Here is a 26,172-nt window from a genome sequence, read left to right as displayed (position 1 = left end):
AACTCAGTCCATGCTAACTGTTATACTACCATTCCGAGAGAAAATATTGCAAAAAAGTGAGGCCAGTCACCATGGAGGATATGTACGTGGTAAAATGAATAATCTTAGCCGTATTACCTCTGAGGAATTCCCAGAGATTATGATGGGCTGAGAGACAGTGAGGCCGTGTGGGAGAAAGAGCTCTAAGTTTGATGTCTAAGCAAGAACTGAGCTTTGACTTTGCCATTTACCATGAGCCTGGGTAATTCTCTGAGCATCTCTGCACCTTGGCTTCAAACACATAAAGGGAGGGATATGAAAGAGTGTGTCTTCAAGTTTTGTTTCACAGGAAGACGTGCTCTATGTCAAAGAAAACCCGTGCTGAACCCCCAAAATGCAACAGAGAAAAAAGTAAAGCGACTCTCACTCAACCAGGGCTGAGAAGCCAGATCCCTGACCTGCCTGGCCTCCGTACAAGCTGTGAGAAACCACGACACATGCTTGACACTTGAACAACACAGATCTGGAACTGCACTAGCCCACTTACGTGGGGACGTTTAAAACTAAGTACGGTACAGCCCTGAGTGTATTTTCTCATTCTTAACAATTTTCTTAACATGTTATTTTCTGGAGCTTACTTTGCTATAAAAATACAGTATATAGTACATTTAACATACAAAATATGTATAACCAACTATGCTACCAGGAAGGCCTTCAGTCACCAGTAGGCTACTGGTAGTTACATTTTTAGGGAGTTGAAGTTAAACATGGAGTTCTGACTGTGTGGAGGGTCAATGTCCCTAACCCCTGCATTGTTTTTTTTTTTTTTTTTTTAAGATTTTATTTATTTATTTGACAGAGAGAGATCACAAGTAGGCAGAGAGGCAAGGCAGGGAGAGAGGAGGAAGCAGGCTCCCTGCTGAGCAGAGAGCCCAATGTGGGACTCGATCCCAGGACCCTGAGATCATGACCTGAGCCGAAGGCAGCGGCTTAACCCACTGAGCCACCCAGGTGCCCTAACCCCTGCATTGTTAAGGGTCAACCCTCACCACTTCTTCCTGCAAGGATCCGAGTGTGACTACATTTGAATCTAGGTCTAGCCCCTCCATCCCTTCTAGAAGTTTCATCAAGATTAAATCACACTCGAAATGGGTTTAAGAAATTGCATTTCCAAAGCAAAAATGTCTTTAGGTATAGTGAGGCAACACACGTCACTGAACTTGTTAAACATCTGTACCCATGTTCCTAAATTTGGGCTCATTCCTTTCTTATCTCTCTGGTGTCTAGTTGTTATCAACTACGTATCATATGTTTTACATAAGCTTTCATTTTTCTTTGAATACGCGCTTACCCGACTTGCCGTTTCTAAATGAATCACCACAAGTGGGCAGAGATTTCCTCTTCCCTGTGATAATTTTTCAGTCTGAGATTCTTCCGGCACCGGTCAATCCAAGAAGCTTAATTTGGCAACCTACTCCTCCTGATTCTGAAATATCTGCTGAGCTCATGCCTTCTCATTTCTACACTTTTTCCCCCAATTCTTCTCCTTTGCTTCCTAATACACGTGTTGTAGGTTTCAACAGATTCTCCATGTTTATGTAAATGAGAGCCTATACACTTCCCATCTTGTTCTCCTTTTCCTCATCTCCTCCCCTTGTCACCCTTGACTCCTTTTTAATTATTCAAATCCTCCCATGAGTCCAGGTCTATATTGTGAAGTCACACCTCCTCAGTCAGCAGGAACTTAAGTCATTCTGCTACCTTCATCCTTTTCAACAGTGTGGGCTTGCTCTGTACTAGGTCCTGCGCTCATCAGGATACTCATTGGCCGTTCCACCCATTTTTAGAATTCAATGTTTCCATCTCACCATCTAGACTGGATGATAAATGAAAACCAGTTCAGCTTAGAATGTGCTGCCACAGCTGTTGGCTGGAACATAAATTAACCTATACTCTCTCTGCCCACAAAAGGCTATTGCAAGCTTCTACGTAAATAGAAAGGCTTCCAGTGGAGACCACAGAAATAAAGATGAATGGACAATGGAGGAAACAGAGCCGGGTGGGTGGCTATTAACAAAAATAAATAACAATCCACATTTTCTGAGCCTTGACTGCTTTAAATGTTATTTAATCCTCCTGACAATCCTAGGACGCAGGCATCTGCTATTATCCCCATAATATAGATGCTAAAGCTTAGAGAGATTAAGTCAGTTTCTCAAGTTTGCCTACTTTCAGGCGGTTGAGGAAAGATCTGAGTACTAAGCTGTCTGAATGTCAAGAGGAGACACAAACATGGGGCTGAGGGAGGCAAGAAACATGGGAGGCGAGAGATTCCTTTAGGAGGGCTAGCCATTGCAGGAGAAATTAGGTTTTGGAAAGATAGCAAAGAACACTTTAGCTATGCCTGGTTTGACATGCTGGCAAGACAAAGATGAGATGATGCCCATCATCTAGATGATGTCCATCACCTAGAGAAAGATGCCCATCAGTAGCCAAATTGACAGGCTGGGGCACAAAGGGAAGATGATTTCACAGCTGAAGCCATGAGATGGGTGGAAACCAAAGGACAGTGAAGAGGCGAGAGTAATTCAGCTACAGGAAGAAGGGAAGATAAAGAATTAACAGAACTACAGCGAAATGTAGAATAAAACCTATTTGCGCATGTGATTTACGCCTTGCAAAGATCCTGCAACACATTATCCCCATTTCATAGAAGACGAAGCTTTGGGAAATTAATCCATGTCATTCAACTAGTAAGTGATGGAAATCAGGATGTATCAAATGTGAAGCTCTTTCCTTTTTTTGTACGCTGTCCCCCCCCAAATCAATATACAATCTTCCGCATCACAACAGGTATAAACAGAAGCTAGATTAATTTTTCTCAAAGACATCCAAGTGTGTGTTGGGGGTTGGAAAGAAGAAAGGAGAAAGCCAAGAGCAGGAATCATCAAAGGATTATAATTAGAGAAAATACACGATACATTGTTTTCTACGCTGCAAACACCACAAACTGATAACTATACAGTTTTCCCCTGACTCCAGAATTTAACTCAGAATCCTTCTCAACCCAATATTCCATGCAGCAGCTAGTAAACAACATACTAGATAAAACCACCTTAGATTACACAACTGAAGTTGGGCCTCGTAGGAACATTTTTGTCTTTGATTTGAATAATATTTAATGGGTATACTTCAAATTTTCAGAGCACTTCAAGCTGGCTTGTAAGGGAAATACATGAGGAGGTTAACATCGTAAGCTAGAAAATAGAGAATAATACATCCAAGGGTCTTGGTAAATGGCAAACAAAAGTAGCAGAAAGTAAGTATGTTAGGGTGAATGCAAAATGTGCCTAGATTTTATAAAAATAGACTGCACTAATACAAACTGGGGAATAGCTTGGCTTAGAAAGTTGGCGGAAAAAGATAAGAGTCACAGTGGACTGCAAGTCAAGTCAAAATCCTGTACTCTTTAGAAAAGCAAGCAGGACAGAAAAATGCAAAAACCTAAGAACCTATAAGCAGTCTCTGATAATTCTCCCAAATTCAGACTCTGCTGAGGGTCCTGCCCCAAGTTAGGGATGTGAAGACTACTTCCATCCACCATCAAAATAACCTTAGCCACTTCCATTTCAACCAGAATTCTGATCAAGTATCTCCATGCTCAAGTGCCCTAGGGCTCTCCTTGGTGGACCAGGTAAGATGAAAGCACTTCACAATCAGGACGCATCTGATATTTTTTCTGTGAACTGTTGTAACTGCTGCTGGCAAACTCAGCTACCCTCAGGCTCCTCCGGTTACCCTCTCTGGGGCACAGAAGGCACACTGGCATCTGTGTCTTTCCCCATAATGTTCTCTCAGCCTAAAATGATCTCCTCCCTTGGGGCACCTCAGTGACTCAGTAGATTAAACATCTACCTTCAGCTCAGGTCATGACCTCAGGGTCCTGGAATAGAGCCCCACTTCAGGCTCCCTGCTCAGCACAGAGTCTGTTTTTCCCTCTCCCTCTGTGCTCTCTCTCAAATAAATAAAAAATGTTATTTATTTTTTTTTAATGGTTTCCTCCCTTTTTCAAAAAATGTGTTTCTGAGGGAGGCTGCGTGGCTCAGTGGGTTAAAGCCTCTGCCTTCGGTTCAGGTCATGATCCCAGGGTCCTGGGATCGAGCCCTGCATTGGGCTCTCTGCTCGGCGGGGAGCCTGCTTCCTCCTCTCTCTCTCCCTCTCTCTCTGCCTGCCTCTCTGCCTACTTGTGATCTCTGTCTGTCAAATAAATAAAATCTTTAAAAAGTAAATAAATAAAAATTAAAAAAATAAAAATGCGTTTCCCATCCCCCCTTAATATAATGTAAATTTTGCTCTTCAGGAAGCATTTCATGGCCACAACAGCTAAAAATGATAATTTCTATAATATCAGAGCCTATAACCATGCTTACATTTACAAATTCAACTTTGCTTCCTTTGTTATTTCATAATACACATTTTCTTCTTCTTTAAGGAGACTATAAATTCCTGTTTATATCCCTCAGCCTGCCCATTTCTTTAGAACATAGGAGTTAACAGATGCTTCAATAACTGATCTGATGAACTTACAGACATGGCAATGGAAAATTCATGGGTTAATTAAAACTCAACCTCAAACTTAGTACCTGAATTATACTGGGGAAGTTGACATATATTAGAAGGCACCAGGCAACACATTTTAATAAAGTTAATTACACTCCGTAAGCATTCATTCAAAACCTATGAGTTTCTCTCAAATCAAATAGTTTTCACAGGTGAAAGTAACTGAAGGCCAGCCTTGAAGAAACAAAACTCAACAAGTTTATTAAAAATATTAATACAAGCTTTGAGATAATCATAGGAAATAAATAACTCATCTAAATATGCAATTCCTGATTTTTTTTTAAAGATTGATTTTTATATAGAGTGAGAGGGAGAGCAAGTCAGCAAGCCAGCACACACAAGCGAGAATCTCAAGCAGACTCTCCGCTGAGTGAGGAGCCTGAACTGGGGTTTGATCTCAGGAACCCAAGATGACGACCCCTGCTGAAACCAAGTCAGACACTTAAGCAACTGAGCCACCCAGGTGCCCCTACAACTCCTGATCTTACTAAGTACATCTTACTATACAGAGAAGACACCACAGTTATTGTCAAGTTCAAAGGCTAACTGATCCTCAATACAAAATAAACATTTTCTGGATTCTCTCGATTCCATGAAGTTCTAAATGTATTCAATGTTTACTAAAAGAACCTACAGGACAACTGTACTCAGATACAACTGGTAAGTCAACAAATCCTGATTCCATATTGCCCAGGCCAGGAGAGAGTCAACTTTCACAATTATGTCTTCAGCTTCCATTGAAGAACAAACACTCCCAAGCTGCCTTTTCGCTTATGAAAACATATGCTGGGGATGAGGAATTGGTAAAGACACTGTCCACCACACTGCTCATTATCCTGGGTGTGATTTCTCATTAGAGAAAACTGTTTAGTGTTTGTCTTTCTACAGAACAGTAATGTTTCCTGTGAGAATATTAGTTTCCTGAATTCTATGATGCAGGTTCCACCCCTCCTACACGGATGCACACACTTTTGCGTGTTGGAAATTGGAAGGAGACTCATGTGTGTGTACAGATATATGTGCATGTTCATATCCACATATATGTCATATGTAGATGTATATATTAATATATTTATGTATATATGTTATATACATGTGCATATATATGTATACAGATTTTCCCCCAGGAGCTATTATTAAATTATATTGTATTTTATAATTAGTCATTTATTTGAAATTAAGATAGAAAGAGCCATATCTATTTTCTCCTTTGCCTTGGGTAGGAAACCCATGGTCAAAAGTTTGGCTCGATTGTGTCTACCAACATATATTCATATGGTCTCTTGCCTTTATCAGTCCTGAGCTCCTGTTAGAAGTTTTTCCTAGTTCTGATGCTTAAATTTTGTTAAGATAACATGTTATTAAATATCTTTTTACATTGTTATTATTAAATCTTCGACTAATAGACATGAGGGCATAACATCAATCATTAAATGTCTCCTGACTATACAAGTTCAAATATCTTACTCCTAGTTTCCAAAGTCCTCAAATAGAAGAAAATAATACTGACACACAGAAACTGGAAGTCCAAGTACTATGTAAACAGGTCAGTTGTAAAGCAAAACCTACTGCCTTTACATTTTTAGTTTAAATTAATGGTAATAACTTTTGCCACCTGAACCTTTTTGCCCCACTCCATTGCACAGAGTAATTTTATCATCTTAACCACTTCTGTCTGATGACAAATGAGTCATGCTGAGATTTTAGTAAAACTCTGTCATTATTTCCATTAAAATGTTTTCTTTGTGCCTCCTGATCCTGGACGATATCTACAACTACAGCTCTAGGTCCGTCTAGTAGCTGGCTAAGTATTTATAGGAAATCTCCATGAGTAAACCGCCTGCGCCCTCCTTATCAACATCATTTAAAGATTCTAGAGAGGTGTCTGATGAGGAAAGTAAGTTGTTCTAAGAAACCATTAGGGGATTTATACTTCAGGCTTTCTTATCTCATAACGGAAAAAAAAAAAAAAAAAGTCCCCTGGAAGGCGAGGTGGGGGAAAACTTAACCACTGACACCATGTGTGTCCTATTAAAGTGGTTTTTATTTTAGTGTTGTAAAAATTGCTTTATGTATTTTACATTAAGATCAGAGTAGCTTACTGCTGTGTAAAATTTGTAAGAGAAAGGCCCCTTTGCAATTTTCCTGTCCTTGCCTTGTTATGCGTAGGACATCAGGGCTTTGGTGGCATGTGCAGTTGAAAAATCCTTATTACAAGTACCCATAAAAGAGACGAGGACATGTTGCTCCAGATCTTATTAAATGAGAGCAGTAGAGCTCCCAGATGGGAAGCTGCAGAGAGCCGCACAAAGGTGTGGCTTCTTTCTCTCGCCTGCTCCCAGGGGCCCTCCCCGGCCCCTCTGGCAAGCAAGGCTGGCACTGAGAAGCGCTCAAAATGAAACTGGCAGGAGCGCATTTTCTAGTCCTTTCCTGACTCCAAGTCATTAGGACTTTGCGCACCCTTCGATTTTTAGGTCTACGCCCAAGACCGTAATTAGTTTTGCCCTCGTAAATTCTCATCTTCTCTGGTGCACACTGCTTGAAAGCCCACTTCTCTGTTCTTCCCCCCGCCTTAAGACATGACCCTCTGGAATGGGAGAATGAGTAAATCCTGAAGGAAATCACTGCTAAAAAGGAACAAACACAAAACTACCCCCACGGGTACCCAACAGGTCCCCATGGTGACACCCCATCCACCTTCAAGGAAATAAATTTTAAAAATTATAGAAGGATAGGGAAGGAGCAAAGAGGGTGGGAGCACTTCCCAAGACACTGCCTAAAGGCTCATGGGTCAGACCACTGAAGCAGGAATTTTGGACACCGTAGCTACTAAGAGAAACATTTAGAGACTGGTGGATCTTTGTTAAATGTCAATTTTATATAGGTATACATCTACATTTAAAATGGGGCTGTTTCTGCATGACTGTCTCAGTTTATGATCTCCATAAACATTACTATCAGCTGCCATGTATCCAGAGTACCTGGAAAATATAGTACAATTTGCTTAACATGAGTAACACAAATAAGGTATTTAGCATAACAGAGGCCACAAGAATTCCTTCTTTAGATTCTCTCTTCTTCATAGAATAATCCCAGTGCCTACATTCCTGACAGCTCTGAAAGTTTCAAAAGAGATTTTTCTCTTATCCATTCCCTTCCAAACTACTCTTAAGGTTGGCATGTATAAAACAGACCACATAAATTGCAACTCAAATGTAAACAAAATGTAGAGAAATAAAGAACACATGTCTAAAACATATTTTCTTGACCCTATCCTCCTGCAAATATGCTTTATTTCCTGCTCTCAGTTCAATCCATCACGATCCACAACCATCTTTAGTTCTATTATCTAATACCTAGTCCCCATATTGCTGTCAGTTTATATACAGAAAACGAAGATTAGAAGGGTCTTTTAATATTGCTTCTTAAAAAGATGTTTGCAGAGATTAAGTTTCTAAGTTGCTAAATAATATCTTCTTTTGTTTCCTATCACATTAAAAGCCACTTTAAAAAAGAAAGGTAGATGAGGGTCAAGTAACGCCTCATAAGAGAAAGGAGTTATTTTCAAATTGAAATAATTTATAGTAGCACATTCCATGTTTAAATTTCAGCACAGTTCTGAGAAAATCTGATGAGGGCTTAAAGAATTGCATCATAGTATTACTAATAACTGTGGCACGGTGAGTGGGCGTAACCACAAGCAAGAAAGACAGAAAGCTATCTGAGTGTATGTCAAAGCATCACCTAAATTACACTATCAGCCGGACTGCTTGACTGGGTCAGAAAGAGAAAAGCCATGCTGGGCACAGAGCTCGAAATGTGAGGGTGGGACTCAGATCCCCAGAGGGGGGCTGCGTAGGCCAGGAAGTGAGGGGGCAAAGGTGAGTGCTGAGCATACTCAACACAAGGTGCTAGCCCAGAGGCTGATTCCAAAACACTAATAATGGAAAGAATAATCTGGAAGTCACACTTCCCACCCCACCCCACAACAAAATGAGGACTAATAACACTAAAGTTAAAGAAGATCTTTGTAGGAACAGCTGAATCAAAGCAAACCAGTGGTTCAATACTTTGGTGTTTATGAAACGACCTTCAGCGTATGTTTTCCTATTTCAAGCTGGAAGATATTAAGAAGAGGGTAGTAATGACAGGGCGCCATGTTTTTTAAAAGTATTTGTAGAGAAAAATTAAGATGATGTGTCTAGTTTCGGGGAGAAACAGTTTAAAGTTGGCTTCTTTAATGGACAACTCTAGCTTTATCTTTTATTTTATAGGAACAAGTAACACTTGGGTTTCCTAGGCAGCAAGTTCTGCTCTTGGCCCTACCACTAGAAACTTGCTCTGTATCACCTTGGACCAGTCAGAACCTCCCAGACTGCAGATCCTTCCTCCTCCCTAATGTAACTTGGGATAATCACAACCAACCACTGGGTCAAGAGCTTAAAAAACGAATCCTTTCTTAGCTCTGCAGAAGGTCTCCTTCATTCAGATCTCTGATCAAATGTGACTCCCTTGATTTCCCTGAATACCCTCTATAAAATAATATACTTCTATCTCAATCGTTTACTTGATTATCCTGCTTTATGTTTGTCACCAGTCTCCATCTCTACATGAAACTGTGAATTCACCCACCCACTTCTTTATTGTCATGATTCCCAGCAGAAAATGTTCTGTAAAGACTCTGAGTACTCTTATGCCTAGACCAGTGATTGCTACATAGCAGTGCTCCATAGTATCTGATAAATTAAAATTAGTTGTCACGGGATCTTAAAATACGACAAAGAATGCCATATACCTGGGACAAAATATTCTAGGCTGAGGTTACGTTGGCCAGTCCTGAAGATTACAGTTACCCAAATGACAATTCCCCCTGCATGGGAACAAACTCCATGTCTCACCTCCAATGCTTTTGTTCTTCCATTTGTCATTTAAATATAATGGCATGTTTATATTTTTCTATTAATAGATTATCTAATATACGACATGGTCCAAACTAGAAATCCCTCCCCTTTGAAGCTCCAGGTTATATAGGAACAGAAAATTTAGTCCCTCCAGAATGAATTTCTTTAAAGCACAGGTCACAGGCAGATTTAAGGAGTCTTGATTCGTCTACAAGGGCTGACTACCTAAGAAGAGGCAGGATGGGGATGAAAAGCTGCCTGAAGCAAAGGCTTGGCAAATGCACGGTATAGTTACTGGAAAAGCATTCAGTTCTTCTCTCATGAACAACACTCTTGGGCTTCTGTGACAACCGCAGAGCTTGCCAGTATCTTTCAGCAATTTGTGGAAGATCCATTGGATTTTAGAGTTGACTGGATCTTAGAAATTCACCACTCCCCACCCATACCCTCAATTTACGAATGAGGAAATAGAGGACAAGAGAGGTTAAGTGACTTCCCAAGGGTCATAAAATTGATGAGTTGACGGGGTGCAGAGACCCAGATCTTGTGATCTCCACACCAGAATGAGTGTCAGAAAAGCCCAAAAACTCTACAAGTATGTCATCAGAAATAAAAGGAAAAGGTAACTAATCCAGAAGAAAAGTCTGGGAAGGAACAGAGTGACTTCAAGTATAAATCAGTCCATGACTTAAGGTATTGCCAGGTATACTCTTTTTTTGGAAAAGCAGATAAGCAGGCAATAATTAAGAAAAAATAAGCTAAAATATTATACTGGTTTTTTACCTTGTAGCCATTTGTTGTCTCACTTTTAATAGATTTCAGTGTAATATCTTAAACACTTAGTGACTATTCCATTTCGCTGACCTCTAACTCATGCCTTCCATAATCAAAAGCAGCTGACTTTAATGTGCCAGCACTTTAGTGTGAAGGAGGTTAAGGCTGCATTTGTGTGCAATCAGGTTAAGATTGGCTCCAACAGGAGAGAAATCCATACATATGTTGAAAAGATCTGAAAAATGCCTGTATTCCCAACCTGATTACGACTACATTTTTGCATGGTTTGTCAAAGCAGATCACTGAAATCAAGTCAAGATGTAAAATGGGATAAAGTGGTTTTCTTCTCCATTCTTCCATTAATCACCATGACCTATGGAAGAAAGGAAATTTCCCCTCTCTCACCTGAGGCAAGGTGGGATACTCCGCTGAAAGTTATGCCAATTTTATCAACTGGTGCTCAAATTGCAAAATTATTTTTTTTTTACTTTTAATTTCCTACATTTGTAAATAGAAGCTGGTTTTTTTTTTAATTGGAGAGTAACTTTTCATTTCTATCAACAATTCTATTTTAGTTTTCTTTTTACAAAACATAGAACAAGTTCTGATTCAACTTTCTGAACTTACTAAACTTAAAGGTCATATAAAAATTCAATTTCTTCAACTGAGGATGTTGATACAGGGATTAGAGTGATAGCTGCTCTCGCTCTCCTAATAATATTTGGTACAACCTAAATATGAACTAAATCAGAGTTCATTACTGGTTCACTTTTCAAAAAGATTATTAGCAGATGACACACAAACATTTGTTTTGACATAATTTCAACTGCTGACAGTGTCAGGTTATATTCTGTGAAGACAGTATACTGTTGTTAGAAGCAAAAAAAAAAAATATATATATATATATACACACACACTCTCTCTCTCTCTCACACACACACACACACACATACACAAATTCAATAAACATTATAGGTTAACATTGTTGCTGTTATCTACAAAGTTTTCAAGCAAGACTGGGGCTAGGTCAAAATAATTTTGGAGAGGAGGGGAACATGCTGGTTCTTGTTACACACAAGCATGTTCATTATAGGAGCATTTTCAGGTTAATTTTTGTTATTAACGTAAACCACAATTGGGGGACCACATTGCTGGAAGAGGAATGGTGGGGGGTAGTTACATAAACAATATACAACAAAGAAAGTCTTTCTTTCCAATACCTGAATACATCAGGTTTGTTTTTAGGCACAAGGTTGCAGGTTAAATGCTCTCAGCTATCCAAGAAGTGGCTTATTAGTTTTGTAAGAAAATATTTTCTTTTATTTTGACTGAAAAATACTCAGTTTAACTGAACAAAACCATCCTTGTTAGTGAAAAGCAGACCCAAAAAAACTTTGTTTCAAAGACCCAGCAAAGAAAAGCAAAACTAATTCAAGAGGAAAAGCTGCCTTCCTAATAGTAGCTTCTGAATCTGGATCTAATAGTTCTCAAAAGCTGACCGGAGTCTTCGAGTCTTCAAAGTTTTGTCCTCCTCCATGGGCCATAGACATCCCTAGGCGGAAGCATACTAGGGATATAAAACCCATTTAACCAGACATATATTCTCTTTCTGGGCGACAGCCGCAGAGCTGGAAAGCAATGCACCAACAGCGAGAATGAAGGCAAACAAATGTTTTGATTATTTTCAAGCGCGAATTTCCAAACACCACTTTCTTTTTTGCTTTCCTATTTTGCACACTAGAAAAACCCCCACTTCATCTCTGGCAACGTAGTGTCTGCTAGTGTGAAAACGGGAACAAGAGATTATGTTCTCAGAACCACAGCAACAATGCTAAAAACTGCATTTCCCTGTACTGACTGGGCTCCCTCCAGCACCTAAGCTTCTCCTAATTTGTAAATGGGCCGAATCCTGTTATTACAGAATAATTACGGCAAATCAGCACAATTACTCCAAAGACATGAATAAACACACACATACCAGTAGCTGTTTTCTACAAATTATTATCCAAACAAAGGGAACCGGCTAATTGTGGTAACATTAAGACAACATTTATTCTTCCCAGTGTTTGGGCAAGTTTATTTTAAGTTGTCATCTTCAACTAGTAACAACGCAGATGATTTTACAGATTTCATAAACCTTTCTAATCTAAACTCTTCTCAGCTGAAAGTTGGCCACTTCCCTCAGAGCGACATCTGCAAAGGCCTGATTTTCCCGCTTTTACGGTCCATCAGCAACACACACACACACACTCACTCTCTCTCTCTCTCTCTCCTAAAAATCGCACTTTAGTAAGCTCATTTGTCATGCACTCTTCTAAATCATTTTGAGGCATTGTGAAAATGAAATACTTTATATTCTTCACAATTCAAGCACTTGTCTTGTAAGTGAGTACAGTGGGAAATCCCCCCCCCCCCCATCTCCAATGTTATTACCAAGTTTCCTTTGTGCTGCTCTGGGGGGAGAACTCAGCAAGCACACAGCCCACGCAGGACAGGAATTCTCTGAACTCACCTCCCGGACAATGCCTCAGGGCCATCTTGCACCTCCTGGATTCGGCAATGGTTGGACATGGTATCGTATCCTTTGCTGGCTTTTTAACAATTTGCCGTGTTCTGGTTTCCAGACCCCATTTAAATCCACATGTGCGATTATTTCTGCTACAAGTTCCCCATTCACTCCAATGACCAACTTCACATCCTTCTAATAGAGAAAAAAAAAAAAAAAAAAAAAAACACAGATAACGACTTGGTATCCATTTGCTCCGCAGTCATCAAATTTATATAGCTGTGTTTCTATACAATCCCCTTCAGATAAATTCAGTTGTACAGTCCACAAAGATCTGTACTCCCCTTTTGGATGTTTCAATTTTTTGAACCATAGCGTTATTTTCACCTATAAGAAGCAACTACCACATAAGTAATTTAAAAACTATTACTTTGAATCTTAGTTCATTTTTTGAAGGACTATTAGTCCATTCTAAAGACACAGAAATATATACTCTTTAAAAGAGTTAACAGCTAAAATCTACATAAGATCCTCTTTTCAAACCAAGACAGAAGACAAAATATCACATGTTAATTCTGGATGACCCCATAGTAATTCTCAGGTGTGTTAGTTTTTCGTTTTGTTTTGTTTGTTTTGTTTTGTAAGCATGTTAGTTTTATTTGGGAAGTCAGTAGTTCATGAAAAGGACAGGGATTTTATTTTGCATTTTCTGGTTATCTGAATTCTTTTAACAGGTATCTAAAAACCACAGTATGTATTTCTTACTTCCTAAATTGGTGCTCTATCTCACTATAATCGGGTACAGTCAGATATGTAAAAATGTTTGTTTATATGTAAAAGCTTTCAGCATCTCCTTTTGTAAACTCATACACTAGAAATGTCCACTACCATCCAAATCCCTGGACTGACTGATAAAGGGATTAAAAATACATAAAGTTAAACCTCCTCACCAAATTCACCATTAAAATGCCCCTTCGAACTAGCAGATTAAGGACCCGGGCCTGGAGTCCACACACAGTATTTTAGTATTTCAGATCTCAGCAGGCATCATGGTTACTCTGAGATTTTTCAAAGCTGTTTAGGATTTTTATTTAGGGAAGTGCATAGGACTCTATTTATAATTTTTTATATTTAAGGATTTTGTAAGAGTTTCCACTTAACATGTGTAACGGGTGTGGGTCTTCTCTCTCAAAAGCAAACCCAACACTCTAGTTCCATCCCTGTTGTCACAAATGGCAAGATTTCATTTCTTTTGATGGCTGCATAGTATTCTGAATATCCTGTTCTAGTGACTTTTTTAATAGTGTGTCACCTGAACGAATGTATGAATCCACACATAAACAGGAACATAAGTACACATTTCTTCAAAAACCTGTTATTTAAATGTGTTCTCTGCAAACCTTCAAAGATATAATTACAGACTCTTTCAACAGTATTTTTGCAGAAAAGAAGTTCCTATTCTTTTTAAGGCTCCATTTTAAGGGGATGGAAAGTCTCACTTATAATACATAATTCTGTTATAGATCATATCAGATGTATAATATGTCAAATAAAATTTGCGAGTGGGGGGTGCAAGTGGGTATGGGGACAATGCCATTACACCTGAAGATTAGAGTCATTCAATTAGGCATTCACCAAAGTGTAGATACTACAGATCTTTACCTTTTCATCAGCTGTAAAAAATGTCAGTGTTTTTCCAACACTCTAAAAGTATAAAACCTATAAAATGGGTACTACTAATTATTCATGAATTATTCATGAAGGGTGTAGGTGTATATTAAGTTATGCATTCTAGATATCTAAATTTAGTAAAAGTAACATTGTTTTAATGTACTTTTGCAACATGCAATCATCAACAAAATCCATTTTGCACAAAACATTTCTCTCCAGTTTTTTTAAATGGCTAAACAAGAAACTCTATAATTAATCTACAGAACCAAAGTGACAGAACAGCTGACTACATGGTACTACTAGAAAATTATTTTTCTTTTACACAAAATGTTCTTCTCTAACAGTTATTAAGGTAAGAAATATAGGAGTTACAGATGATAAAACCATACCAGCACTTCAACAGTTGAAGTAGCTAACACACAACTAGCAAATTTTATAGTAAGATTTAGCAGGAGACTACCCATGTATTGATGCCTAAAAAATTCAAGTCAGCAAAGACCTTAAGTAATAGTTCTAATTAACAATAAAAGAGAACCAATTTGTTTTTGAGTTGAATATATCCAGCATGCATTATTTTTTCAAGAATCAGGTGTTAAAAGTCTGAAAGTTACATGAAAACTACTCACCCACACAATCCATGGATTCATCTAATGGTGCAAAACCATCTGGACATTCATCAAAGCAGCGGCCTCTATGCAAATAAAAGCCGACTTTGCACTTGGTACAAAAGTCTTTGCTAAAGCAAGAATCACAGTTTTCTATTCTGCATCCTAAAAAACAATTTTAAAGAGAAAAAGAAAATTTCAGTCAAGTGAAATTGACTGTTTTGCAAATAACACTTGTTTTGCAAATAACATGCACAAACTTACCAGTTAGCTCCATTGAAATTCTAGTGGTCAGAGAAATATGTGTTCAACTCATTTGTTTCCTAATGCCTTTGCATTCTAAATCACTCCTACCTCTTCCAACAGCTCACCACATCAATGGGCTAAGACAGCATTCCAGCCTAGGGCCGGAGACAGCATAAGACCCTTCAGAAAATTTTGCAACTCCAAATGAGATTAAAACAAAGGACTGAAAAGAAAAAGAAAACATACCCACTACAAATTGCATTGCTGCTAGGACTGAAATCTATTCTATTCTTCAAAAGACCTACAATGAAAAACAACGGGAACACTCTAACCAGTATCTTCTGTTTCAGGACAGTAAATTAAAATTCTGTTTAATGCTGGTCAGTGCTGGCATTTATTTCTAGCAGAAGGTACCTTAACTTGGAAGGGTAGTGTAGGTCACTAGTTTGCAAACCTACAAGGTGCCAAAGGCTTTACATTTCCCTTTAGTCTTTATAATAATCCTACAAAGTGGGCAGTAGTAATTCTATTTTGCAAAAAAAGGAACCTGAGATTAAGAGAAGTCACATAGCTAATAGTGGCTGAGCTGGTTCTGAGAGGCCCCCAAATTGATTGCCTTTTAACTCTGTAATCTTTTCTCTGTAACACACTAACAGAATTTTACTAGTTACAGATTGTGAATAAGAAGTGCTTTTTAGGGGGCACCTGGGTGGCTCAGTCATTAAGCATCTGCCTTTGGCTCAGGTCATGATTCCAGGACGCTAGGCTCCAGCCCCACATCGGAGCCCCGCATAGGAGCCCCACATCTGGCTCCCTACTCAGCAGGTAGCCTGCTTCTCCCTCTCCAGTTCCCCCTGCTTGTGTTCCTTCGCTCACTTTCTGTCATAAATAAATAGAATCTTTAAAAAAAGAAAAAGAAAAAGAAGTTTTGTTTTTAAGTCTGCTAGGGCTGGGTTTGAATCCCAGCTCTGCTCTTAGCAGCTCTGTGACTCAGGACAGCAGGCCTCTGATTGTCTATTTCCCTCTGTATAGAACAGGGACATCACTGACTTTATGAGGCTGTTGCAAAGATTTGTAATAGCATATGCAAATCAACTGGCTTATAATAGATGCTCTGCACACAGAAACAATAGATTAGAAACACGTGTTTTCCCACTAACCCACACACATTACAACAAAGTGTAAAAAGAAGAACTACTTTATAGGCTAAGTATCCTAGGTCAGATTCCCTGGTAGGCCTGGGACATCTGGACCAGAGATAATTGGCTTGCACATGTAAAAATAAATACACCTGACTCGTCAAGGAGAGGAAAGAAAAGCAGCTTGGAGGATTCATTAAAAGCTCAGATTTTCGACAGATTATAGTACTATAACACTATAGTATTACTTAGAACAGACTTAATGGATGGCAATTAACAATACATAAAGCTCTATCAAAACTCCATGGCATCATGTTTGTTCACTTAAGCTCCCAAATGCCACTACTGGATCTGGTCCCTTAAGGATTCAGAAAAAACTTTAAAATGGACAGTTCCTGTAAGCAAAGAGATAATGCGATAGAAAATATAACTGAAACAGGAAAGCACTGAATAATTTGAAAATCAAGAAAATAAAGTCAAAAAGTAGAATTTAAAGACAAAAAAATTGGTTGAAATAGATTGCATTTTAAATAATGACAAGGCTCTGGACCTATTAAAAAAAAATGGCAACTCTTCACCTCTCAATTTGGGGTTTAACAGGTCTTCATGGATTAAATGACCGCCGTGAAGCAGCTAACTCAATCTGTAAGATGTTACCAAATTTACAGTTGGAAAACCAACTATGTGTGGGTGAAAGTCTGTAGTCCAATTACACTACTGCTCTTTTCTGGAGGATGATGGATAAAGAAGAAGAGTTTATCACCCCGTAAAATGTGCATTTGTAATCTTAAATGCTGTAGCCTGTATTTTAATGAGACGGTGGTCTACAGCTGGCCAGTAGCTTCTTAACCATGGTCAAAACCCAGGACTTCAGTCCACAAATTGTTAGTTTTCTTGCTTTTTTAAAAAGCAAGCAGCCCTTCCTATCGGCTGAATTATTTTCCAAGAAACGATAAACATTCCGAAGATAAAACAGAACTGAGGGGTGAAGAGAACAAAGCATTTACATTAAGGAAAGAGGACTATACACTTCATAAATCAGCTCTTATCTACAAAGTCTGCATTTACTTTAAAACACGGATTATACCAATAAGCTCTTTGGCCTAAAAGTTGCAGCAATGAGCATTTGGAAATAATGTTACAAGGTTCTCCACTAATTTTGAACTGTTAATTGTAACTCACCTTCCTCATTTCATTCTATGCCCCTAATACCAGTTCAGAGAATGTGGAATTTCTGAAATGCCTATCTGTAAAGTCTTTTAGGACTTCTTCAGGCATAAATCCTGCTTAAAGAAAACTTGATTATTTGTCCTCAAATTTAAGTAGAATAAATATCCAACACATTTAAATTGTAGACTACTTCAGCCATGAAAAAGCATGAGGTATTATGAGCAATGACTGAGAATAAGCTCTAAGATCCACCATTAAGTGAAAAAGGCAAGTTGCAAGATATAGAGAGTGTGGTACAAGAAAAATGTGCTTGCGTGTGCATGCGCACGTGTGTGTGTGTGTGTGTGTGTGTAGGAGCTTTGAGAAATTAATTTGAGAAAGGTGGTGGAATTTTGAAATAGGTTAAAAATTACCATTTCAGAATGAATATTTTATGAATCTTTTGTAATTGTAATACATGTATTAAAAGTAAAACAGAAGTTATTTCCATGAACACTGTGACTGGCTTAAATTTACAGAAAATAATGCTATATGAATGTTCTGAAATAAAATCTTTTGATTCCAACTGGTAAGAATGAATCAAGGAATAATATTCTATCCCCAATTTCTTCAGAATTAGAAATTCTGAAAAATTATGTGCATCACATTATACCCCTTATAATGCTGAACCTATCTTAGCCTTCGAAACACACAACTCTTTGACCATCTCTGGTCCAGTATTCTTCATTTCTATATGTTCCAGGGTGCTTTTCCTTCATTCAAGTCATTAGGGGGAAAATCCCTAAATATTACTTGTTCAAAAAAGCATTTAAACAAAAGCTTTGATTGGCACCAAGTTCTAACATCATCCACTGACCTTCGTGGTCTCAGTGACTCGACCACAAACAAAACCAGTGCAGACGGCCCACACACTCAGCAGTCTAAACGGACACAACTCATCTAATCACCAACACCTTTGAACTGAAAGCTTTTTAAAACAACAGCATAAGCCACCTACCCTGACAATCTGTCCCTTGACAGGCTTCCTAGAAACCTTTCCTCACCAGCTCCAGCCCCGTGCACAACCCCCTGTCCTGTTCAGCTACTTCTAGAACTAACTTTTCTGTTTTGGAGAAAATCACTCTGTATGGCCTCACAGTTCTGGGCTTTCCCCTCTAGCCTGTACCCATGCTCAGAAACTTCTTCAACTTGTTATCCTTAAATAAGTGAGATTCACATCAGCTTGATTAATTCCTTTATAGAAAAGTGAAACATTCTCATTATAAATAAAAATTCAAAGCAGGTGAAGATATAGATATACTCTTATTTACCTGAATGCTACATCACACCTGCTTTCCAGAATTAGACATTCTATTAACAGTCTGGGAAAATCTTTCTGCTAATCTTACCAATAAGTGAGTTTTAAAACACCAACAGGATGATTCAGTAGACTGATGAACTTCAGAAAACTCTATACGGCTTAAGAAAACAAGAATACCAAAGTTTGCTAAACATGGGTCTCTGTAAAAATCTGTCCTTTAAGGCCTTATTCAGAAATAAGACCCTGGTTCAGCCAACTTACATGCTTCTAAATTACGGCGCCTCCTCAAAAATGTAATCCAAGCGAACACTGCCAATGTCGGTTTAAGTAAAATTACTGTCCAAGTGAAACTGTGTCCAAATGCAATCTGATGAGGCTGTCATTTGGCAAAGTGAACTTACTGTGGCCAAGAAACAAAATAGGGTAGGTAACCTTCTCCTGTCCTTCCATGGTATCCATACAGGTTCCATTATAGCATTCTTCAAATTATACTGAATGTTCAGTTCAATAGTTCATTCTAAACATTCTCTGAAAATGGAGCATGTGCCAGGTGTTGTACCATACCCTGAAAACCTAAAATTATAATCCCCACTCCCTGGGCTAGAGGAGCGAAAGCTATGGGGAGGGGGCCATGAGGCACTCACACAGCATTGCACAGTGTGGTAGATACTAAAGGCATGTGCTGTGTACATTAGAGACAGAAAAAACAGACCCATTTCTCTTCTGCCATTACAGGTTTTTTTTTTTTTTTTTTTCAGTCTGTAAATTCTTTATTTCTAACATAGTGCCAAACACTTGGAGGAGTTTTCATGCTTACCAAGTGAACTAACATAAGTGCCATTTAAAAACTCAATTCCTTTATATTTAAAAACTCATCTGGATGCCTAGTAGGAGATTGCTTGCACATGCCCTGTAAATATCTTTAATACAGAAAGAAAAGCCATGGTTGCTGGAAGGGATTATAAATCTTACTGGAAGAACAAATAACGCAACACCTGAAAACAATCATAATTGAGAACATAAGTACCGAAGCATGGCTGGGAATATATGTTACGGAAGTTGGAACATCAGCTGAGCAGGTTTGAGAGAGACAGCGGGAAGAGTCGTGCCGGCCAGAATTCCCCAACAGAGAAAACTCACAGGGCACATGATGGACCCAACGAAAAGGGGCTTCTGTGAGCAGGAGATTAGAATCGGGAATGGCTACTTGGGTGTAGACTGCTGTAGATAGGTAATTCCACTTCTTATTTTACTTCATTTCAAACAAGGAAGTTAAATTATAAATTTGTATGATTTCAAGTATTTAAGTAATAATTAATAAAAATGAAGATTGGTTCAAGCTTAGGGCTTGAAGTGAGAAGTCTTCATAGATTCTTTTTTTTAAAATATTTATTTATTTGACAGAGATCAAAAATAGGCAGAGAGATGGTGGGGGAGGGGGGAAGCAGGCTCCCCGCTGAGCAGAGAGCCCTACGTGGGGCTCGATCCCAGGAACCTGGGATTACGACCTGAGCCACCCAGGTGCCCCCTTCATAGATTTTTTTTAAAGAGTTTATTTATTTATTTGATTGACAGACAGAGATCACAAGTAGGCAGAGAGGCAGGCAGAGAGAGAGAGAGGGAAGCAGGCTCCTCGCTGAGCAGAGAGTCCGATGCAAGGCTCGATCCCAGGACCCATGCATCATGACCTGAGCAAAAGAGGCTTTAACCCACTGAGCCACCCAGGCACCCCTCTTCATAGATTCTTGAGCAGGAGAGAAACATGACTAAGATGGTACCTGGTTTGTTCCCTGATTTCAACAGATAGAGGTGCCAGGAGGCCAAGCATCATGCTGGGGAGCTAAGAGGCACAGATGAAAAAGCAAGGTTCCTACACCTCAGGATCTTGGTCTACTAGAAGCAAAAGTACACAGGGAGGTAATGAGATAGTAATGTGGTTACTCTTTTGTATATACAGAGTAAGCGGGGGAGTGCATACTTTCAGGAAATTAAGTTTCCTGAAAGAAGGAAGAGAGTGGGGTAAGAAAAACCACCAAGAGGCTCAACACTACGTGGTAAATGTCACGGGAAAGGGAGTTACAATCCATCAATACAACTGACAAACTGTGTGGAAGAGATGAAAAACAAAGAGAAGCCAAAGATCCCGTTACCCACTTCTCCTTTGGTGCCTCTACCCTCTCCAGGATTTGGCACACCAAGAGAGTTTTATCTTCCCACCAAAATCTAGGTGACAAGAACCATCTGTTAACTGAATAGCTCAGAATGGCCACTAATAGAAACAAAAGAATTAAACCTTAAATTAAAAGCAGAGAAAAACCAGCTTTTGTTAAGCTCAATTGTGATAATGTAATCTATATTGCGATTAAATACTGGAGAAAGGGAAACAATCAGTGAGGTAGAGAGGACCTCAGACACATACAGATACATCCTCTTCTATTTATTCTTCATAATCAGGGCTGTTGGGTGGGTATAAGCAACCTTAGCACACCATGAAAATCTGACTGCTTACTGTCCATCTGCCCTTTAGTGGGTATCTCCATTCAGCATTCCATTCAGAATGTAACAGACACTGACGCCCACTAGGAGTATTTGGCCTCTGGACTGGAGTTGTAAGTATTAAAGAGCATTAAGCCAGCCCCTGGAAAACCCTAGAGCATCTCTGCTCAGTGTATGCAAAGCTTTAATAGATATTCACAGGACAGGTTATTCCAAAAGACATTCAAAATTAGAATGTTAATAGTTTTTCACATGGGAAGTACTAAACTGTGTAACTTAATATGGGAGTTTTTAATTGTTTAAATATTTTTAGGCTTCTCTAACAACTTCAAATACTGCTGTTTAACATTCCTTCTCAAAACTTGCAATGGCTTATGTATCCCTAACTAAAGTTTTTAAGCTTTATGTTACCAAATCATGTATTTCCAATATATACTATGGCAGTAATCCCATTAGACTAGGGACTGTTAAAAACTATGACCTAAAATTTAAAATTATATTTTTTGTAGTATGGTCCAAGTTAGACATAGCTCTTTAGAAGCTCCATTATGTTTCAACCAAAAAATAATAATAATAAAGGACACATTCAGAGGTTTCAGGACTCAATGTTTCATACTTACAACTGAACAATTTTTGGATGACATAGAAAACCAGCACTACTAAGTTAAAAGAAGACACAGGGTAGAAATCTGTGTAAAACCTACTGGAATGGGGTTAAGTCAAGATTGTCCTTATTAGTTAGGAGAATTAGCAGAGAGTGAAATTCAACTATGTCAAGAGCAGAATAGGAGCCAAAGGCAGAAAATAAGAACTTTGTTGAGAATATAGTGGCCTTTCAAATAGCACAGTGGTTAGCAGATCTGGGGTCAGAATCTTGGCTCATTTACTATTATACGACTGTGGGCAAGTCAGCAAAACTCTCTGCCTCAGTATCATCATCTATAAGAAGAGGTAACATGAGTTCCTATCTCAGAGTTGTTGAGAGAATTCAGAAGAGTTGACAAAGGCAAGGATTTCAACATAGTTTCTACTGTGTAATTAGTGATCAAAGAATGTGAGCTATCATGAGTGTAGACATTTACCAACTAGGACAGTCCAAGATGGTGGATGAAAGGAAGCACAAACAAGATACAATACTCCATGGTAGTGGATATGTAGGTACATATGTGTATATAATCATAATAAATTTTTATGTAGGTACACTACTCAAATGAAAGATATTACCCAAACACCAACACCTGTAGTCAATATAATGGCTTTAGCCTTGTTTAGGTCATGCACCTAAAGAAATGGAATTATTCATCAGTTACCTACATAGAAAGTCATGTACTTCAAACATTAGGAACCAGGACTTAGCAAAACAGAGCTCCAAATGTAACTTTGACCTTCGCAGGGGAAATTACATCCTCTCTGTGCCCTACTCCCTTCAGCAGCAGAGAGGAGGGGTAAAATACTAGACCTAACCATATCAGATGATTGTTTGGAGTACCAAATTTAAGATGAGAACAAAAAGTATAGGTGAAAAGTACCACATAAAAACTGTATTGCTCCCTAAAGCTAAATAAGCCCACCCAAAATATTATTATACTGGGTATCACAAAATATTCAACGGATATTGCTTGAAAAGCGCAGTGCCCCTTTTTAAGTACAATGAAACTGTTCAATTTTGGAAGTACACTAGGGTGGCCTATCATAGCCATTAGGGTAGTGACCACAAGGGCAGTAAAATTCTCACCTTGGTTGTAATTTTAATCAAGTTGCAATTAGATATGATGAATGGAATCCAGCCAGAAATTTGCATATTGTTTTTCAAGTAGCTATAAGAGTCCTATCTTATATGTCAAAGTGTCCTTTATTTCAACTTTGGAAGATACATGTACTATCAAAAATACTTTTCTCCCAGCTCATTTTACAGTGTTGCAACAGTTCATTTTTTAAAAATATCCCAAACTCAAATTTGTGAAATATGTTAGTAGATGCACTGAAATATCTGAATGCTTAAGAATTGTATCTTGCCAAGGGGGGGAAAAAAAAGCCACAACTATATCTTGCCCACCCACACCCACACACACACACAAATCTGAAGAAACACTGAGGTTTGTGTATAAAATCATGTGGTCAAACAATGAGGAACTATAAAAATGTTGGCTCCATTTTTCGTATATTCAAGTAATGCATATTTGAAGCCATTCTCAAGATAACTGAAATTAAAACATAGACACATTTGCCTTGAATACAAAACTAGGTGTTTAAAGGGACTTCTTTACCCACTTAAAGCAGATCAGGGGAGGCCAATTACCTCAAAATAAAATAGGGAAGGAATGTGATAACAGTTTAAAAAAAAAAATCATAAAGCAAATGAATGTCTCCTATCAAATTTTATTTTCCTACCAAGCAGCAGATTGCTCATCTTGGTTACTCTTTGTGCTTTTCCCTTTTTTTTTGAAATTTGTCAACCTTTCATATGAAGGTAGAACCAGAGCAGCTTAATAAACTTCAGACCTGGGACTTTGCTGAATTTCTCTAAATACTGGAAAATGCATCTCTCTCCACCCAACGAAACAGGAGAATATATGGAAACTAATATAGGTCTTGCTCGCCACTCAACCCTCATGCAAGGTAGACAAGAACAATCTCTTAATCCCTTCACACTCTCAAATTGGCAAACTTTTCCTCTAAAGGGCCAGGTAGTGAGTATTTTAGGTCTTGTGGGCCATGCCATCTCTGACTAAACTACTCAACTCTGGTAGAGCAAAAACAGACCTACATCTACAATATGTAGATGATTCAGTGTGGCTGCTTTCCAATAAAACTTTATTTATGAGCACTGAAATTTGAAGTATCACTTTTGTGTACTACGAAAGATCACTCCTCTTTTGATATTTTCCCCAACCACTTAAATGCCTAACAGCTATTCTTAGAAGAGCCCCACAAAAAAGGTGGCACTGGATTTTTGCCCATAGGTCATGGTTTGCTAACCCCTAGGCTATGGAAATGATTCAAAGCCATGGGGCGTATTGCAAGAGAAAGAAAAAAAGAAAAATATTTCATTTTTAAAATCCCAAATGGTAGCTTTTAAGCTTAGGGGGGCATAGTGATGTTTTATTTACATCATCTGACAGTGCAGAGATGACAAATACCAAAGGAGTAAGAGGATGTGGAAATGAGTTACCTCAATGTGGGAACATATTTAGTTTCATGTTTCTCATACCATACTGATAAATCAAGAAAGAGGACTCCTTATGAGTTGCCAATAGGTCAAAATTCTTTGCTGTTTTAATAAGCTTTTAGTTTCTTGATTACATGTGACATTGACTTATCTGTGAAGGGTTGGTTAGAGAGAAAGAAGAGAGAATAACTTTATCAAACTATGCCTTTTGGCTAAAACCTGCATAACATTTATGCCTAGCATCATGGTCTGAAATACCTGCCAACTCTGTTTGTGAAAATGGCTTTGTTAGGTCTGCTTACCCAGCCTGATGACAAAAGTAGGTATTTTCAGCCATGCTATGTATGGGCAGCAAACACTCAGGCTTATCAGTGGACTTCTCAGAACTTGTTACCTGCTCTGTAAATGGGGTTAACTCTGCTTCAGTCCTAAGATTACCAGGAGCAAATGAAAGGATGGACGCAAATGTACTTTATACAGAAAGTGCAAAATAGAAGACTTATTTGCACAAAGGAAAACAGCACAAGATAGCATCTGCCATTAAAACAAGGAGACTATGGACTCTGAAAAACAATCTGAAAGGTTTGAAGTGGCAGGCGGGTGGGAGGTTGGGGTACCAGGTGGTGGGTATTATAGAGGCCACAGATTGCATGGAGCACTGGGTGTGGTGAAAAAATAATGAATACTGTTATGCTGAAAATAAATTTTAAAAAAATAAAATAAAAAGTCTAAAAAAAAAAGGATACTATCAAACTTGGGTCTAGACAGAAATAAGAGGCTCATTCAAAAAATTATGAAGCCCACAAGAAAATTAAATGTAAGCTTGAGAACTAAGATTTTGTTAATTAAATAGCAGAGCAGACTTCTTCCTTTTCAACCATTAGGATTCTGATTAAAAATAAAAAATCTTCCTTTACAAATATTTAAAATTATAAAACCATGTTTGCCACAAAGAAGAAAATAGTCATTCCAGCTCTCAGGATATCTATTTGATAGAATTTAGCTTCCAGAATAAACAGAAAGTATGGACCATTAGTTTTCTCCAGAAGGTTATGTACTATCATTTAGACAGAGTGGTTGGCAACAGAGGCTTTGGCTTGGCTGCCATGGACCAGCGTGTCAAACATCCCTGGGGTGAGGGGAATAACCTCTACCACAGTTGTTGGTAGCATCTCTTATGTGGCTTACTTCTTAAACCGTTGATGGCTTAATCACACTGGGGCTACAAGTCACAATGGGCAGAATGAAGATGGTTCTGCTCCAGCCACAGGAAGACCACTGTCATCTTTCAAAGGCTCAAGATAGTCATGTCATTTACCTGCTTTAAAATCCGGCTGGCTTCCCTTCACTTCCAGGATCAGCTTGACTTGACAGCCCAAGATCCTTCTCAAACCCTTGATTTGAGAGCCCAAGATCCTTTTGAGCAGAAGGATCTTCTACTATCCTCTTACTTTCCTTCTACTTCCTTCTATCCTTCTAATTCCCGAGTCTCATCACCAGGGGCACCTGTACACTGGCCAGGGTAAAGTTTCCTCCAAACTCCCCAAGTTCTCCCAGCGTACAGATACCTGAGACAACAAGGGAAAGAAACCAGCT

At 38.6% G+C, this 26,172-nt stretch overlaps 1 protein-coding gene across 1 annotated transcript in view; it reads right to left on the bottom strand.

The window, feature by feature from the left end:
- The window catches only part of RSPO2 (R-spondin 2), a 156,487-nt gene that overhangs the window by 36,320 nt on the left and 93,995 nt on the right, over positions 1–26,172 (bottom strand). The window contains exons 4-5 of the mRNA XM_059165777.1: positions 15,078–15,221; positions 12,787–12,975 (exon numbers count right to left, since the gene is read on the bottom strand). Coding sequence (XP_059021760.1) covers positions 12,787–12,975; positions 15,078–15,221 — 333 coding nt within the window. The remainder of the gene's footprint in view (positions 1–12,786; positions 12,976–15,077; positions 15,222–26,172) is intronic.

Source organism: Mustela lutreola, chromosome 3 (genome assembly GCF_030435805.1).
Source record: "Mustela lutreola isolate mMusLut2 chromosome 3, mMusLut2.pri, whole genome shotgun sequence".
Classification (NCBI taxonomy): Eukaryota; Metazoa; Chordata; class Mammalia; order Carnivora; family Mustelidae; genus Mustela; species Mustela lutreola.
The sequence above is the reverse complement of the archived record's forward strand: the minus strand, read 5'-3'. Positions and strand labels throughout refer to the sequence as shown.